Source organism: Gallus gallus, chromosome 8 (genome assembly GCF_016699485.2).
Source record: "Gallus gallus isolate bGalGal1 chromosome 8, bGalGal1.mat.broiler.GRCg7b, whole genome shotgun sequence".
NCBI classification, from domain to species: Eukaryota; Metazoa; Chordata; class Aves; order Galliformes; family Phasianidae; genus Gallus; species Gallus gallus.
The window spans coordinates 24,857,371-24,876,010 of NC_052539.1; the positions used below are offsets into that span (position 1 = coordinate 24,857,371).

Here is an 18,640-nt window from a genome sequence, read left to right on the forward strand (position 1 = left end):
TGCGCCCAGGCTGCGGGCACCCAGCTCAGAAAGACAGGAGGCCGTTGGAGAGGCCCAGAGGAGGGCCACGAAGATGCACAGAGGGCTGGAGCACCTCTCCTGCCACGAAAGGCTGCGGGAGCCGGGCCTGTTCAGCCCAGAGAAGAGAAGGCTACGGCGAGATTTCATTGTGGCCTTCCATTGCAACACCTGCCCTGGTGGCTGCAGCCAGCCCGCAGCACGGATCGGAGCAAGCTGAGCTTTGAGGTCCCTCCCAACCCAACCATTCGATGGCTTTCCCGGGCTAAAAGCTGAATTTGCTCCAAAATGCTTCACAAATCCAGGAAGGCACCACAGAAGCAGGCTGTCCCCGGGCACTGCCAGCGCATCACCCCACTGCTGCCACACAGCAGCAGCCCACAGCGCCCCGCCACTGCTCCGGCTCTGAGCCCGCATGCACAGAGCACACAGCCACACACAGCCCGCACCGGGAACAAACAGCTGTGCACCGGGTTCAAATGTTTATGTTGATATTTATTACAGCATTAAGGGGGGGGTGGGAGGAGGGGGGGGGGGGTGGGAAGGGGGAGAACCGTTTCGTTCAAAAAAAAAAAACCATCCCATACCAATGAAGACAATAATTTAGCTATTCATTTTAAAATACATTAAAACCGGTCCTTTCATTTCCTCGCGTCAGAACAAAAAAAAATGGAAAGAAAGAAAGATGGAAAAGCAAGAAAAAAAAAAAAAAAGGGGGAAGAAAAAAGGACCCCTTCCGGAGCCCACGGGCGTATCTGCGACGCAACTGAGTCTTCATTCAGCCATTGGCAGCGTTACCTTTAATGCAGTAACCCGACTGTGAGGGTGAGTGCCCCCGCCCGCCCCTCCCTACCCCTACAGGGAAAGCACAATTAATGCCTAGGAAAAAGAAGGCAAACATTTAAAAAAAGTCGTATTACACACTAAAAAAAGTTCTGTCGTCATCTCGGGTCTCGCAGTCAGGAGAATAGAAACGAGCCAAATGTTCCCAAAAAACATTTCAATGAAGGGGTGCGGAAAAAAGACATCCCTTTAATAAAACATTATCAACAAATATCGTACACAAACTACAATGTATAATAATTACTTGGTTTTTTTTTTTTTTTTCTTTTTTTTTTTTTTTCTTTTTTCCCCTCTCGGTATTTCAGAACCAGACTACAAGGTAAGAAAAAACACTGAAACGAGATACAATGCTTTCAATAATCCGCACAAGGGTCAATCCAGGGAGGCAATATTTTACAGGGTATGATATACACGGAGCAGAAATGGAGGTTGAGTAAAACGAAGAGCGGTGCGGGGGGGGCCGTGCGGTCCCCCACCCCCTCCCGGCGCGGGGCCCCTTCCTGCTGCGTCCTCACCACGGCGTACAGAGTAGCAAGGATACATGGCAACAACGGTGACTGCTTCCAGAAGGTCTCCATCCAGTTCCAGCTCACGGAGGAGCGAAGCCCCGACAGGAGCGCATCTTTTAAAGGAGTAACAAAGCAAAAAAGGCGAAGCGAAAAAAAGCCCCCAGAAGAACCGAGGTCGGCTGAGATCGCAGCTTCAAAGTCCCAGGGCGGAGCAGCCCTTTCGTTCTCCTTTCTCTCGGCGGATTTAAAAGGACAAAGTCAGACTGGTGGTAGCGGTGAACCAGCTCGAGGAAGGGAGGGACGGAGTTCTTGGCGTGCTCTGGGGGGGGACAGACTAACACAGTGCATGCCACAGCCACGGGGAGGGAGATCACAGCGAACCGAGGGTGTGATCCTACGGGGGCCACCTGCGTTAGCGCCTTTGTCACGAGGTGGTGGAGTCTCTTCATCTTGTTACTGGAGGAGGAAGCGCTGTGCTGCGAACGAACACAAAGAGAACCCAAAACAAAACAAAACGGAGGGAAAAAGAACCGACCAGAACCAAAGCCAAAAAAAAAAAATAAGATAAAAACCAAAACAACCAAAAAACCAACCAGGCCTTCCGAACGAAAACCACCATTGTAAACTGTCCAGTTTATTTAAAAAATGACTACAACAGAGACAAGATGAGATTTCATATCTAGACTAGCTTCCTGGTGTCGCACGGCACAAACATACAACGGGGTTCTGTTTCTGTCTTTATTTAAAAGAACAAAGCAAAGAGATCGGAGTTGGGTGCTAGAGGCTTCCATTTGTTTCCAAAAAGAAGTGTCATGTACATATATAAACCCTTCTGCACAAAGAAGGATCTTGTCATCATGTCTTGAAATATTTTAAGTTTTGTCCTTCATGTTTTATGGAATAAAAAGTTCAGCCTTTTTATTGCATGAAACTAAACCTGGGGTGCTGGCCCCGCCACGCGTCTCCCTGCCCATACACCTAGCTTCTTCTTGCATAATTCTTTGAGATCCTCCGAACGGCAGCTGACTCTCTTGATCCTGGAGAGGAGGAGGGGGAGGGAAATCACACACTCATCGTCATGCTGGGGGAATACTGCAAGAGAGACAAAGCCACGGTGAGCGCCAGCCCCGAGCACCGCGCTGCTCCGTGCGGAGAGGAGACACAAGAGTGGGGATGGGGCTCATGGAAGCTGTAAAGCAACGTCATGGGAGCGAATAAATCAGACGGACAGAGGATGGTGGAGACTCCTTTATCAGGATATCGTCTGCCCTGCAAGTTGCCTTTCCAGAGAGAAAATAACCACAGCAGTATGGGGTGAGAAGCAATTGACCAAAAAAAAAAATATAATTAAGCTGTATGCACGTATGTAATGCTAATGTAGTAAAAGCAGGCGAGGCGCCTGCGCCCATGCCCAGCACTGCGAGCAGGCTGCAGGTCTCACCCTCACTTCCCATTCCTTTGGAGGAACCCGAGCGACTCCCGACAGCAGCGGGGAGTGGAGGAGGTGGGAGTGGAGCTGCATGTCCCAGCTGGCCGCCGTCCCACGGGAGCCTCTCCCACAGCCTCCTCACCTCCGTTCCCCACGTCTCTCTGCCCTGGGAGAAGCCAAGCTCGCTTCCACCCATGCCCGCCCCACGCCTTTCTTCCTCCCCCACCTTCTGTCCCAGAGCTGCTTGTGAACAGCAAAGCCGAGGGCAGAAAGGATGGATGGCACCCGTCCTCATCCCCACACTCACATTGTCATTTTGGAAGGAATGGAGAAAGTTGCCTCCCAGCTCCCCGTCGTCTCTTGGAGTGCCCGGGGGATTGCTAATGCCACTTATGTTGTTTGGAGAATTCTGCAGGAGAGCACAGGGTGAGAGGTCAGCGGCTCCCCACGCAGCCCAGCCTGCCCCGCTCACACCCCCAGGGAACGGAGGTCCCACGGCCGCCCAGCAGCTCACTTACTTTTGGAAGTCCATCTATGTCTCCTGACCCTGCGGGGTGGGGACAAACAAGAAAAGCCTTATTGAAGACGCAGCCACAGCCCCGCTCCCCTCCACAAACCCCACTCAGCAGGAGAACCGCGGGGGCTCCCCGAGGCGCGGGGCGGGCGCTCACCTAACGATCCATTCATGTGATGGGGCTCCATGCCACCCATGCCACCCATGGGGCCGTCGGAGCCGGGGCCCATCGGGAACTGCGGAAGGGAAGGCAACAACACCGCGTCAGCCAAAAGGTAACAACACCGTGTCAGCCAGAAGGCAACACCCAGGCCGTGGTGGCTCCGGGGCCCCATCTCCCAGCTGGATGTAGCTGGATAAGATGGATGTGTCCACCTCCGAAGGCTGCAGGACACACCTTGGGGGCTGCAGTCATCCACGTCTACCTACAACACTTGGCCAACGCCAGAGACTGTGCCAACACCACGGGCTTGTGGTCATCCACATCCACCTACAACATCTGGGCAGACCCAGGTGTGCACACCACGCCAGCACCGCGGGCTCTCTCCATACATAAAAGCAATGAAGGCAGTTGATGCTCCGATCCCTCCAAACCCAGAGGTTTGCCACCACCCTGACCAGAGCAGCAGGACCGCCGCCCTCTCGATAAGCATAAAAAATTAACAAAGTCGCCCCAAGAGTTAATCACTTTTTGATGGTTTGTTTTATTTCTGTTTTGTAACAAATGGCTGAAATCAATTAAACTGCTTTACTCTCAACTGATGAAGTTAATTATGATTTGTTATGGTATCTGATATGTAAATTATTAGAAAGCAGACTTACATTCGATCGACTGCCTGCGGGCGGTACTGGATTAATCATTGTGTAGATGTTGTCACTTGAATTTGTTGAATCTGTGGAACAGTGAAGCCCAGTAAGTCTGGTGATTAATTCATTTCTTAATTAAAACAAACTCATGCCACTTGAACTCATTCTTTTGTATTTTATCACCTAAAATTCCCTCTAAGTACCACCATTTTCTGGCTAATTTGTATTTAATGAAGATCCACAAAGTTTTTAATCACAGAAATTCAACTGTGAAAAAATAATTCAACTTCTAACCGGGAAGCACAGGGCTGGCTTGTCGGGGGATGTGCAGAGAGATAACGCGCAGCCACGTACCCGCACCACGAAACCTCGAGTCCGCGAACGCGTACGGGATTATCCCAAAATACAGGGGCAGGAGGGAGGGGCCTGGCTGCGAGTTTCGTTAGGACCCAGCCAGAAATGTAGGTCAGGGCTCCTCATCAAAATGCAGGAGGAGAAGGAGCAGCCGCAGCCGCGCCGCAGCTCCTCCCCTGCAGCTGTGGCACCGCGCTCCCCCCAAAGCCCAACGGGGAGAGCAGGGCCTGCCCCGGGGAGGGGTGTGGGCTCCTACCTGCAGGGCTGGGCATGATGGGTGTCCCCGGAGGGCCGCCGCCGCCGGGAGGACCCTGCGGAGAGACAGAGCTGGGTGAGCCGCGCCGCTGCCCTGATGCACCCCAGAGCTCAGCTCCGAAGCCATCTGGTTGGACCCCAGCAGTGCTAAGCGTGGGGAATGCTGCGGAATATCCCCGCTGCCCCTCATTTCCCAACGCCCTCCCAGCCCCAAAGCGAACCCCACGTGCCCTACTTTCGCCCGTGCTTGCACGGAGCCGGGAGAACTCACCACATATGTACCAGGCGATGAAGAAGAGTATGGGATCTACATGGAGAGAAGAGCAGAGTTTAGCAACCGGGGCCAGGGGAAAGCATCTCCAAGCCCCACCGACACCCAGGCTGTGCGTCCCGTGTTAGGGATGCTCCCCAAGCAGCCATTGTGCCTTAAATACAAGGACAGAGCATACTCACTGAGTTAGCACTGCTGGGGTTGGGCCATGGTCTGCCAGCTCCCGGCCCCCTGAGGACAAAATGAAACAGAAGAATAAAGTTCTGCTGTTATCCATCACTCCGCACGTCCCGGGTTAGCTGGGCAGCACCCCAGGTCCTGGAAGTGCATGGACACACGTGCCCAGTGTGGGCTGAGGGGGCTTACATGTTAATTCCGGGCATGCCAGGGCCTAAGGAGTTGGGCGGAGGTCTCATGCCGCTGCCATAGTTCTGCAACGATAACCAAGGATCAGTCTACCATAACGAGAGGGGAAACCGGAGAGGGAAAGAGAAGGGAAAAAAGACACAAAGAAACAAAAGAAAAGAAAAAAAGAAAAAAAAAAAAACAAGAGGGTTAGTTTGCAAAAAAAGGACGCTGAAGATAATTAGGTGACGACGGAGAAGAATAACAACTTAAAAAACAAAACCACAGTAACGCAAAGCCCGTCTGCTCCCAGCAGGGCAGAGCAGTGGGGTTTGTTTTCCTGCAGCCACACGGCTCTGCCAAAATCCCCCAGGAGCTGCTCAGCACCCGCGGCCACCCTGGCACCCCATAGCCACAGGGACACCCCATAGCCACAGGACACCCCAAGCCCCAGCCCTCGGGGTCCCCTCTCAGCCTTCATCTCGTTACAACAGCCCCAGCACAAAGCCCAGCCCAGAGCGCTGCAGGAGGAGGAATCCCCGCACGCTGCGCTCCACTGGATTTGCGCTGTGCTCGCTGCCCTCTGGGCGATGCACAGCCTGATTTAGGTCGCGCTGCAAGAGCAGAGCCGCTGCCTTCCCCCACTCTGCAAGCCTGCTCCCACATGCAGCTTTGTAGTTCTTGTCTTTTCTTTTCTTTCTTAAGCAAGGCAGGGGAGGAAATGGCATGCTGTGGTCCCCGTGCCCTGCAGCCTGCAGGAGGAGGAGAGGAAAAAGAGGAAGAGGAGGAGGAGGAAGGTGGGCAGAAGCTGCAGTGCCCGCTGGCTGCCGGGGTGCAGTGTCCCCCAGAACGGGGTGCCCACAGCCCCAGAGCTCCGGTGACACCCATGGATCTCAGTGCATCTCCCACCAGGTCAACCACGCCACGATGCATCAGTTCTGGCAGCACTTCTGCCATTTAGAGCAGGAGAGGGGCACAGCTCCCCGAGCGCTCACAGCTCAATTTTAAGCTCATACTTTAGCACTGCCAACTTTTCCCTGGATTCATGCACTGCTCTGATGTGAGCATCTAGGAAGTTTGTTTGGAGGAGGCAGACAAGGGTTTCCCCAAACAAATTACGGGCAAGGCTGTAACTGATCCAAATTCCAGCCATTTGCGCTGAATTGCAGCATCAAACCTCTCGTTTAAAAAAAAAAATAATAATGCTCAGCATGTTTAATTGGAGCTGAAAGGGAGGCAAAGGGAGCCATCTGAAAGATGCTGGAGGAGGGTGGGGAGGAACGCAGCTGTGCTGAGCGACCTGCGTGCCGGGCAAGCGCTGATGGAGCCAGCGAGCTGCACAGCCTTTAACGGAGGCACTGAGTTACGTTATGCAGAGTTAGAAGCGTGGCTCCTAAAGGGAAAAAGCAGTGGAGTTGGGCTGTAAGAGGTGGTTCACAATCGGTCTGTGATTAGCAGTTCTCAGGACACCGGGATGTCACGGCTGGGAGCTCTGTGGGCATTTGGAGTAACTTTTAAGCCGCACTTGGGAAGGTCCCGGTGCAATGCTTTAATAAGAACAGGGAGAAGCACCAGGCAAGTGGGGAGCCGTGGGCTCTGATCTTGGCTCAGTAGTTTTGATGGCTGCCCCCAGCTTTGGGAAGGCAGCACCAGGTCAGGAAGGCAGCAGTTGCGCTTCACAAAGGGGAGGGCAGAATTCTGCACGGCTCTGCCTCATGTTCGTACACAGGGAGCGGCGGAGTAAAAAATAAAGCTCTGAGAATTTCACAGCTCCTCCCGGCTCCCAGACCTGCCGCCAGCCCACGCAGCGCTGCCAGGCTTAGCAGCAATCTCAGCAAGTGGGAAGCGAGCAGCTCAGTGCTTTCCTTGGCGCTGGTCGTGCTGGCAAATGCCATTTACAAAACTTTTTTGCAATCCCTCACAAATGGAGCGTTGCATTGCAGGTGCAGCAGCAGGTCCTGCATCCTCAGCGACGGCACTGCTAACACAGCACGGGCAATATTGCTTGAGGGTGTCCTCCCCCTGCCCTAGGGTGGATATAGAGCCACGGATTCGGGCACTCCTCCCTTCCCCGTGGTAGGGAATGACACAACTCCCTTGACGCTGTACTCGCTTTAGCTCGACAGTCTCGAGGGGAAAAACAAAACAAAACAAAACTCGAGCACACACGTTTGTCTCCTGACAGACTCTGAGCCTCGCGCTAAAAACCCAACGTAGGCGACAATGCAGAGAGGATAAACCTACAACCAAAATATGGTAATGTGTTTTTGAAGTCTCTTAGAAGGAACAAACAGAAGTGAGTCAACAGAGCAGCATGCAAATCCACTTCAGAAAATGAATCAACAGAAAGGCAGAATATATTAACCCAGATCTGCTTAATTTTAGAGTTTGCTCCTCCTTGGGCTGGCTGTCCCCACCCCACCTCCCCTTTCTGTTGTAGCTGAGCAGGATTTGGCATTACTGCAGCGTAAGAGAGAACTTTGACTGAGTTTGAGCATCTTTTCTTGGGTGAAGTGAGAGCAGAGGGAGCTGCACTGTGTTTGCACAGTTGGGAGCACACGTGTGAAAAACCACGGGGACAGCCACACCGGCATGGGAGCCCTGAGAGTTGGAGGTCTGGGTGTGCTGAAATGCCTGCGAAAGGACTAGAGCTTCTGAAACACACTTGAAAGCCAAAAAATAGGTGAGCCAACTTCTCTGAAGCACAGAGGGCAGTGAGGATGGGGACCTTGGCATGCAGGTGGCCGAGCTGAAGGTGAAATCCGCCCCATTAAGCACACCTTCCTCCTGAGCTGAGTCCCTCTGCACAACCTCTCCTTTGCCCCTCCAAAAAATAAACCTGATTAAGAAACGACTGGAATAAGAGGGAGCTCCCTCTTATCAGGGCACGAGGGGGAGAAACTAGCAAAAGGAACAGTTACTCCCTCACTAAAGGTATCTTTCCATTTGTTTTTTTTATTATTATTATTTATTTTTAATGTAAGCATCCTTCCCCTTTCCTGCTGTTAGGGTCGTAACTGTTTCCCAGGCCTGCTGCATAATGCACTCAAACACTGCTACGGCTCGGCGCTAAGTGGCATCCCCTTCGGCTGAAGGGCAAGGGGGGGCTGCAATACCCTTAATGAGGACACGCAGCCCTGAAGACCTCACTACCGTTAAAAGGAGGGATTTCCAGATGCAAGACTAATGTAAAACGCATTAACACTAATGGGGGACAGGAGGGGAAATCTCCCAGCCTTTCCTGCCCCTTGGGGGTGTGGAGATAGTGGTTGGTGTTGGCAGAGCTGCGCGATGCTCTTTGGTGCTGCTGGGTTACCTGCGGACCGGGACCCATGGGGCCCATCCCTCGCGGAGGATTCATCCTTTGCATGGGTCCGCCCATGTTCGGGTGCCCTGCCGGGAGGAAAGCAGGCACATTAGGTGGGATGGAACCCCGAAGTAGTGGCTAACGAGGCGGGGGAAACATCCAAACCACCGCTGTCGGTTTACCTTGCTGTCGCGTGGGATCCATCGAATTGGGCAGCAATGGCTGTGTACCAGGGACGGCCCCCGGAGGCTGGGGAAACAAGGCGGGGGAGATAAGGAGATAACACAAATGAGCACGTGGCCAAAATGCGGCTGAGGTGCAGAGATCTGAGTCAAGGTTTTCCAGATCCCACGGGCACAGGGGTCGCTCAGGACCCAACACCCTCCTGTTTCGTAGAGCTGCACCCCACCTTGCATTGCATTGGATGCCACATCCCTACCACTCCTGGCACTGTTCCTCTTTCCCTTTGCAAATACCCCCTAGAACCTGACCCAGACACCAGTATTTCGGGAGCCCCATGCTGTGCAGATACGCAGAGGTATCCCGGCAGGCCATGATGGCAGCCCAGCACCTCAGCCAAATCACTCTGCCTGCAGTGATTTATTTGCCCACAACAGGCAATGCTGCGCTTACAAGAGACCAGCATTTGGGTTCACCCCCGCATGCACGGGGCCCATTCCCATGCTTTCAGATGCGGTCGCTCCCCCTCCCCAAAGCACAGGCTATTTGAAGTTCAAAGGCTGCCTTCCTCACACTGCTCTGCGCAGATAAAGGGGGAGAAAGCACAGATACTATCTGCCTTGGGGAAGCAAACTGCAAGCCTTTCTGAAGCAGAGCTGCCTTTCGTTTGAATACCACTGTGAAACTGGTCCCCCTCATGCGAACACAGGCCCCATCCAACCCAGCAGCCAGGCTGACTTTCATTCCCAGTATTTTACATCTTGGAAGATAGTGGCAGGAGGAAGACAAACAAGAGCTGTCGTGGCGGTGAGTATTTAGACTTCTGCTCTCTGATTTGCCTGCCTTCCTATTCATTCTTGTCCCACTGGATGTGACCGTAACGATGCCAAGCTCTGGGTATGCACAGAGCTGTGTTTCAGACATGGTGTTTGGGGGAAAAAAAATATCCTTCTAATTAACCTGACAGCCGAAATCAAAGGTTAGGAGACGTGGAAGACCCGAACCCCACTGCTGCACAAACCCTCTGTGGTCCCTGCTTTGCCAGCGCGCGGGACACATCTGTGCAGTGCACGATGGTGTGAAACCACAACTGGTCGGTCTCAGCCCTGCTAGGCGGCAGTTTGGGTAGGACCTAACAAAACAAGCGCTGGGAACTGCAGCAGCTCCGCCTCCCCCAACACCTCCACCAAAACCCACAGAGCCACATGCTGCACCACGCTGTCCGTCCGTCCGCATCGCTGCCACCTCCTACCCTGCCTGGTCCGGAGATGTTTTGGAAGACCCAGTGACTAAAGCCTCCAACCCAGCAACTAACAGCATTAAGAAAGCTGCAACATCCTATTTGCTGGCTGCTCTTCTGCAAGGAATTATAGATTGGATACGAGGAAAAAATTCTTTGCAGAAGGAGGCACTGGCACAGCTGCTGGAGGAGGTGTGGGGGTCACCGTCCCAAGAGGTGTTCCAGAACTGCAGGGATGTGGCACTGAGGGGCACAGTCAGTGGGCACGGGGGGGTGGTCGGGGTTGGGCTGGGTGATCTTAGATGTCCTTTCCAGCGCCCGTCGCCTTCAACATGTCAATGCCTCAAGGCAATGCCACACGTTTGGGCAGAGCGTGGAGTGGGAGCTGGCAAGGACAGCAGCAAACGGCCGCCGGTTAAGCCGAGATAAGAGGATAAACCCAACCCCAAAATTCAGGAGCGACCTGCCCTGCCTGACCCCGCGGCGGCCGGGATTATCTCCATCTTCCATTTGCTGGGATCGCAGGGAAAATGAGCCCGGGGTCGGGGAGCAGTACCTGGTTTCCCATCCGGATGGGGGGCCGGGGACCTCCTGCGTAGCGCGGTGACATGAAAGGCTGCAATGACACAGAAGGCAGGTCAGCACGGCGCGGCGGGGGGACAGCTCGTGCCCCACACACGCCGGTTAGACTTTATAGACTTTTTTTTTTTTCTGGAGAAATCCTTCTTTCAAAAAGTTGAGTTGAAAAAGGGAGGGAAAAAAAAAAAAGAAAAGGGAAAAAAAAAAAAAAAAGATAAAAAGAAAAAAAGTGTCCGGAGTCCGTTTATATAAAGGCTTTCTGTAGGTTTATTGTTTGAGAGTGTTCGACATACTTCGGCTGTGCTATGTGAGGCTGTTACAATTAGTGCACGGGAAGCCCTGAGTGTTAGATACTGAGCTTAAATATATGTGTGTAGATATAAAAGTGGGAAATAAGCACATACAGACACGCACACACACAAAAAAACTCCCCAACGCTAAGCGTGGAAAAAAAGAAGCCTTAAGGTGCTCTTTTACAACTGCTGCTACCAACAGAAGCTTAAAAACCCGCATCCAGCTCCATTCCTCGGGCTGCCTGGGGGAGGTAAAGCACTCTGATACCCACGAGTGAGTTCTCGGTCCGCCGTCACCTGCACACCCAGCAAAAACAACCAAGCACTGGGGAGGAAGCAGCACCCCATGGCAGAGCTGGGGGCAGCGGGCTCCCGCTCCCAGCGCGCTCGCAGAGCGCGTCCCGATTCACAGCCCTACCCATCGCTAGTGCCGTTACCTGACTGTGGGGTCCCATCATGCTGTTAGGGTTGTGGGGTGGAGGCTGTGCGTGTGGCGAGGGCTGTGAACCAGGCGGTCCCTGTGAGGTCAGACAGTAGAAGGAGGTTATAGATTAGCACATGAAAGCGCAGAAAGAGCTAAAAAGGATTCACGGGTGGAGCTGTTTGTTGGGAAGGCCGGTTCGCCAATTGTTTTTAATGCTTTTTTTTTTTTTTTTTCTCTCCTTTCCGTTGAGTTTCTATTCATTTGTAACTGAACAATGAATAATGATAGATGCAAAAAAAAAAAAAATACAAAAATAAAAAAAATTCAGAACATCTGTCCAAGTACAGCGGCCACGTTACAGTCAACGGTCCAGTAGTTCAACCACGTTTGCAATGATAAACACACAGGGAAACACTTGGCGAGGGCGTGCAACGAGGAAGAAAAATAGGCAGGAGGGGGTCGGAGAGGTTGGGGGGAAAATACCAAAAAACGCCAAAAAAAAAAAAAAAACCACCCCAAAACATCAACAAAAATCATGTTCTCTCTCCTCCCACATCCTGATGGCTGGAAACACCTCCCAGGGTTCGCCACCCCGGCGTCCGCGGCGTGCCCGGGTAAAGTGCTACTAAGGACGGCTATGGAAAAAAGGGAAGATCAGTTCCTGTAGGTTTTGAGCACTGCAATGCAGCAGTTGCTGACATTTTGGGGTTGAACGCCCACTTTTCTTTTTCTTTTTCTTTTTTTTTTTTTTTTTGTAATATTTCCCTCTAGAGCACAAAAATAAAGTTTGCTTGAAGGAACGGTGAGTTGGGTGCAAGGACGTATCTGTGCATGTTAACACAGGGGGAAAAAAAGGGTATTTTCGAGTCAAAGGACGTGTAATTGGTACAGAAAGCAAACAAGCTCAGTAAGTGCGTTATGCCAAGCGACTGCACACTCCAGGAAAGGCGCAAAGCAGATGTTCTCTACCTGCCTTGTTACTGATTTCAACAAGTGTTCGCCTTCTAGCTGCTGCCAGCAATGGCATGGTTTGTTACCATGAGCAATTTTCTTAATTAACAGACATTAATTAGCCATTTAGCAATTTTGCAAGCATTTGTTTAGCAGCTTTCCTAAACATGAATACCACTGTGATAATGGTACTGATTAGAGGGTCCCCTAATTAACAGTACAGGGAAGGAAAATTGAAATCACATAAATTAAAAAGGGAGGGGAAGTTAATGAAGGCAGGACATATTTGCACCTGCAAATCTTTTGTACCGTGGAAACTTGAGTGCAATGTAAATAAAGTAAGAGGGCTTTTTGATTTTTTTTTTTTTTTGCAGACTGTGACGTGGGGACGTGTAGCCAAACGCTGCGACGGGGCTCTGGTGGAAACGAAGCCATGCTGATGGCACCGATGGCTCCGTGGGCTGGAACTTGGAGCCACAGGGCACCCGGCACTCGGGGCACGCGCTGCTGGGGATGCTCCTGCCCTGAAGCGGTGCACAGCGTGGGGTGGTGCGAGTGAGGCCGAAGGCCTGCGGCCATTTTGTGCTGCTCTCCCTTCCCCTCTCAGGGGGAATGGAGGCTCGGCATGGGACCGCCGCTGGTTGAAGTGGGTTAGGGCACTTCACAACTGATTCCCTCAGGGTGGGGGAGGAGGAGGAGGTGGGTTTTCTTCCTCCAAGCAACATGCTGAAGCGAGCAGCACGTCTGAAGCACCGGCTCCTTCCTGCCCCAGGCCCGGTGAGGCCCCCGCCTGTGGCTGGGCCCAGCACTCCTCAGTCAGAAATGCGGGGCCTCTGGATGCGGTTATCTCCATAAACATCTGCAGATGTTCCGGGGCCCAGGCCTGCCCCTCAGCCTGCCGATGGCTGCCTTTTTCCAGTGGGTTTCCCTCCCTACAAACAGTAGATGATCCTGACGGATCGCAGCGCTGGAGACAAACGTTCTGCAGATATGACATGTGGGCTCCAACTCCTTCTATTCCTTTAAGCGTGTATTTAGCAGTCATTAAGCGGCTCTGCTACAGCCTCTGACGGCCTCACCGACAGGGCTTGGACGGCTGTGTGGGACGGGACTCCCTCACACTGCCTCAAAAACCTCACAACCAACCCAACACTTAATCCAGTGCAAGAAGAAATTGTTTGCGACAGTGCTAGGTGTTCCAGCCTGCCCACTGACCTCTTTGCTTCATTTTCTTCCCCCCCCCCTTTACTACAGAGGCCTTAAAGACAAATCTGGACTAGCAGATGACAGAGGGCTGCTGCTTTGCAATGGGAGTTTCCAAACGATATGATGATTTCCACTCCGTCTTTCATGAGCTCAACTTCTCAAACTTCTTGTAAAATATTAAACATGGAAAATTGCACTAGCGATCATAGTTCTGCATGTGTCAATTTATGTTCCGAGAGTAATTCACCACAAATGGATCATGTTTTATGGGCTACATACTTTCAGCTAATGGTGGAGTTTTTATATTTAAAAACATTCTCAAGTGCCTCTGGGGGTGGCAGAACAATGAAGAATGATATAAGAAGGCAAAGCATCAGCGCAACCAGATACCAACAATTTAGAGGTAGCAACAGGAAGGCATCTTGCATTTAAACTTATCTGCCTCTGACCTACCGGTTTCAACATTAGAAAATATCAAAATAAATGAAATGGATATTAATTAGGGAAGTGCCCGAGTTTACTGGATGGGAACCTGGAGCTTTATTCTTGTCAAATGAGAGGGAAATTTCGTGACATGTAAACAAAAGAATGAAATATCCCTCAGCAAGCCCTAGGGGGGATGCTCCAGGTTCCTTGGGAGCCGCCGTCCTTGTAGGACCACGACCACCTGCAGTGGTCCCCCAGCCCCACAGGCTCTCTGGTGCTTCCAACCCAGCCATCCCAGCCCTTAGGGAAGGTTTCAGAGCCCTGCCGTGCCCTCTCGGAGGCTGAAGAGCAATAACCAGCTACTCGACATTCTCCTGCTCTGCCAGCTTTGTAATAACATCTTCTCAGCATCACAGCCCACACAGTCTGAGGGTGCAGGAGGAGCTCAACGTGCAATTGGTGCTTGAAGGGCTCTCAGAGCTTCCTGCAACACCCCCGAGTCCACCACAAAGCCCAAACCCTCAGCTACAACATCAGATGTTTTTATCACACAGTAGACAGCGCCTGGAGCCCACCAGGCTGGACAACAAGCAGGGATAGAGGCTGACCTCCTGCCCGTAGGGCAGAGAATGGCAGTACCAGAAAGGCACGAGGTGCTGGGTGAAGGCCCAAATTCACCCTCCTGAGACCGCAACATGGCCAAGCTCGGCAGCAGCCAGGAAGGGAGCCGTGGGCAGGAGACTGCCTTGCCTGCAGCTGGGGCTCCAGAGCGCAGAGTTCTGGTTTGAAGGAATATGTTAAACACAAGCTCTTCAGGAAACAAACCCATGTCAGCCGAAGCCAAGAACAGTCACCTCCATCTGGATGGAGCACCCGAGAGAAAGTTGACTGCAAATCCCACCATATGCTCCAGACATTCGGTACAAAAGCCTCGGGCATCCTGCTAAACTTCCAGAAAAAAAGGAAAAAAAAAAAAAAAAAACTTTCTCCAACACTTGCTTTTTCTCTCTCTTGTAAGCCATATTCCTTCAGCTCTTGCCTACAAGAAGCCTTCCCCTACAAAAGCAGCCCCGGGAAATCTGACAGCGTTAGGTCAGCCCAGCTGCCACCCACGCCAGCCGGGTTTTGCAGCACTAGCAGCAGGATGCTCAGCCATCAGCCTCTTCCCATGAGGAGCTCCATAGGAAGAGAGCATGGCGAGAGCTGCAAACTAAGGCACAGCAGTGCTGCACAGCAGAGGATGCCCCCGGGCTGGAAGACCCTGTCCTCCCTGGCTCCCGAGGCTTCTCTGCATTAGGGGGCAGTGTAGGAACAGCGAGCGGCCGGCGCTTTGTTTTGGTGCATCTCGCAGGCTAGCTGCTGATGCATAGCTAACACGGCCACAGACATTGATTTATGTGCAACTTTCCATTTCATCAGAGCCAGCGTTACTGAGCCAGGCAGGGAGCACGCATTTGGGAGAGGAGGCAGGGCCACGGGGGGGCTGGGATGAGCAGCCCCCACATCCTATGCCCCCATTATTTACTACAAGGAAGGTCTTGTACTAATAGCTTGCAATTTTTAATTTTACCTTGTGCATTTCCCTGGCACTCCCCTTCCCCAGTGCTGGAGCAGGGGAGACTGACGCGAGGGATCTGCAAACGGGCATCAATTCAGCATTCAAAACAAAAGCAAAAATGATTTTGATGACCTTTAGGAGGATGAGCGAACGGTTTGTTTACTCATCTTAAAGGGACAAAGAGAGAGATTTAAATAAAAGCATCTACCCACGCTAGCCACGAACTGGCCCCCCCGTTAGTCAGGAGCATGGCCCGATGCCAGGCGCCACAGCCTGCTGGCACTGTGCGGTGCCCAGGCATCCAAAGGGCGCCCAGGGCCTCTCCTTTCCTGTCGGGCTTCAGGAGACGCCGAGGGCTGCATTTCCCTTGGCCTTGAGCCTAAAGGTCGCTGCTGAGCTGCAGCATGGGGAAGGCTCTGCCTGCGAGTTGGGCGCTGCAGACAGACTCCTCTCCTCTTGTCCCTGCTCCTCCAAGCTCATGCTGGTGTTTTTCTGGGCCATCAGCTCCCGAGAGCTGCCCGTCTTGCTTTTTCGCTTTGCCACCTGCACTCGTGGGGCTGCAGGGGTCCTTGCACCCCAGGGAAGCAGTGCAGGGTTTCTGCAGCCAGCACTGGAACAGGCTGGCTTGCCGCAACTGCCACCTCAGCTCCTGGCTGGTTGCCACCACGATGCCAGGACAGGATCTGTCCCTGCACTAGGACCTCCAGAAGCATGCTGTGCCTGCTGTCCTTAGGCAACCTGAGCCCTCCAAGTCCCTGGTGCCTGCAGTACGGTGCAGAAGGGTGCAAGCAGCTCTGCACTGCCAGCTCCGCACTGCTGGAGCAAGATGCTGATGCTCCCTGATGCTCACATTCCCTCCAACTTCTATTCTTCCCATGCAGGAGATGGACTGACCAGATGGAGATCTCACCCGGCTCCTGAGGTTGGCACATAAAGGGTTGGGGAGAACCACCGTAACTGCTTCAGTCCTCTGCATCTCCTGTGACCTTTTCGGTTTCGCTCTTTTAAGTTCAGTGCTTTAATTTCCTTCAGAGATAAGAAATTAACCCCGAGCTGCAAACAGCTCGATGCAGAGCCTCCAGCCCACCTCTGCAAGAGCTCGTCTCGAGCACGTCTTGAAGCTGGAACGAGCCAAGCACCCGCAATAAATCAGATGGGTTTTCATGGGGGTGATGTTCTGCCTGTGTTAAAAGGTGGGATTTTTCTTCTCCCCTCCTCCTCTCTTTCTCCAGGGCTGGGAGGAGAAACCAGATGTTGGAGGGCTTTCAGGAAAGGCAGTCTCTCGAGACGTCACATGCGATCCATATGCATCGGCGCCCGAACCTCCTCCTCCACACCTCAGCCAAGAGCAGCGACCACGCTCCCTCCCTCTCTTCCCAAAGCTCTGGGGGCGGGCAGCAGCTCCATGCATGGTCTGCTGCTATTTCTGAAGGGTTTTCAGGAAGCCCCCGGCAAAGCTCCTTAGAAAGAGGGGCTGCTTTTGAGTCCCCATCCCAAAGGCACGGCAGCCCAGCTCCCGGTCCAGATGCACCAAGGTGGAGATCTGGGATGGGCTGTCTGCACTCGGAGCACATCCCCTGTGCCAAAACACTACGAACAGCCAAAATGGAAAGCGGGGGGAGGCCTCAGAAGCTGTCAGTGGGAAAATGTCAAGACCCGAGCATGAGCTGGGGCATCGCAGCTCCTCTCCCTCACCTTCTCCTCTTGGTGAAATCCAACCCAGGCTTTTGAAGCCGTGCCCTAACTTCTTGCCAATTCTGTAACCCTCGCAGATCTGCGTGAAGCGGGAGCCTGAGAGGACAGTCGTCTTTGCAACGGGATGAGATCAGGACTTTTGGAAACACATTTGTTGGAAGTAGCGACTTGGCACTTGAATTGCTGGCAGCAGCTATGACCTGCGAGATAGCATCTCTTCTGCTCGCTTCATCCCGTGTCACGGAGCGCTGCTACAAGATTACTCTGTTTTAGGGTTACCATTCAATATCGGATACTCTTTATTTTGTCATACGCAAGTTCAGGAAATGGGATGTCTCTAAAAAAAGCAGCAGCCCTTCTTCCCCCTTCTCCAGCTCCACGCACACAAGTTGTGATACCACGCTGATACCGCTGCCATAAATCACAAGCACTTTATCAAGTTTGCCTGTCTACTGCCCAAGAATTTCTCCCATATACAAATCACGAACCCAGATAAAAAAAGCAGCTTGCCAAAACAAATATCCCTTTCAACTGTTATCCCATTTGTTACACAGACAAGTGCTTATTCCTCAAGAAGGAAGATCTTAAACGCACCACGAGCTTACGTTGCTACGAACCAGTGCATATCATGACATACAAAGAGATTCCAAAGACATCAAAAAAAAAGAAGCCCCACACTTAAAGCTCTGAAAACTTCTTTTCCAAGGGCCGGTTGGAAACCCTTCCATTAGCACCATCCAGTCATACGTTACCCTGTCTTCAACCTGAGCTCAGCGTGGCAGAAGGAACGCGCAAGAAAACTTTGGGGACTTTGCTAGGTATTGGCTTACAAGGTGCCTCCATGGCATTCGGGGCCTTGCACTTGGATCGAATCCGCTTCTGCCTGCAGCCACGGCCCCCGCCAGCATTTGTTAATGCTTTCAGTGATTGCATTTGGAAAAAATCAAGTGGTTAACCAGAGGGGGAAAAAGTTTCAGGAATCAAAATCCAGAATGTTTTCAATTACGCACGTCTGTTAGGACCAAAGAACAAATACAATCTCAACTCAAACAGAAAACAAGCAGCTTTGGAAAAACATCAATTGCAAATATACAGTAACCTCTTCGAGCAAGATAAACGCGCTCTAGGGCCACGAAACCCAGAACGTAAACGTGGAAGGAGAGCGGGGCACTGGTTGTTGACAAACAGGTCATCTACATTGGCACAGTGCTTTGCTAGGGTCCCCGTGGGGACAAACACGCGGTGCTGACGGCAAGGCGCGAGCGGCCCCGTGCGCCCCATGGGCGCGGGCGCCGGGAGGAGCGGCAGCCTACCTGGAAGAAACCTGGCGGGATGGGGCCCCCGGGCATCCCGTCGTTCGGGGGAATGTTTCCAAGCACGGGACTCGGGGCGGCAGCTGCGCTCTGCGGGGAACAAAACCAGGACAGACACGTTGG

At 52.5% G+C, this 18,640-nt stretch overlaps 1 protein-coding gene across 17 annotated transcripts in view; it reads right to left on the reverse strand.

Moving 5' to 3' along the window:
* Window positions 1-1,025: 1,025 nt before the first annotated feature.
* The window catches only part of SSBP3 (single stranded DNA binding protein 3), a 51,210-nt gene continuing 33,595 nt past the window's right edge, over window positions 1,026-18,640 (reverse strand). For 5 of the 17 annotated variants that reach the window (XM_046944245.1, XM_015290944.4, XM_046944242.1 and 2 more), the window contains 14 exons: window positions 18,518-18,607; window positions 11,382-11,462; window positions 10,629-10,688; window positions 8,835-8,901; window positions 8,662-8,738; window positions 5,367-5,431; window positions 5,183-5,231; window positions 5,001-5,036; window positions 4,731-4,785; window positions 4,136-4,206; window positions 3,471-3,549; window positions 3,318-3,346; window positions 3,107-3,208; window positions 1,984-2,462 (listed from right to left, as the gene is read on the reverse strand). In XM_046944245.1, the coding sequence (XP_046800201.1) occupies window positions 2,433-2,462; window positions 3,107-3,208; window positions 3,318-3,346; window positions 3,471-3,549; window positions 4,136-4,206; window positions 4,731-4,785; window positions 5,001-5,036; window positions 5,183-5,231; window positions 5,367-5,431; window positions 8,662-8,738; window positions 8,835-8,901; window positions 10,629-10,688; window positions 11,382-11,462; window positions 18,518-18,553 (837 nt within the window). In that variant the 5' untranslated portion in view covers window positions 18,554-18,607 and the 3' untranslated portion in view covers window positions 1,984-2,432. Of the gene's footprint in view, window positions 2,463-3,106; window positions 3,209-3,317; window positions 3,347-3,470; window positions 3,550-4,135; window positions 4,207-4,730; window positions 4,786-5,000; window positions 5,037-5,182; window positions 5,232-5,366; window positions 5,456-8,661; window positions 8,739-8,834; window positions 8,902-10,628; window positions 10,689-11,381; window positions 11,463-18,517; window positions 18,608-18,640 lie in introns of all 17 variants that reach the window. The other 12 variants (XM_046944247.1, XM_015290947.4, XM_046944248.1 and 9 more) reach the window with 8 other exon arrangements.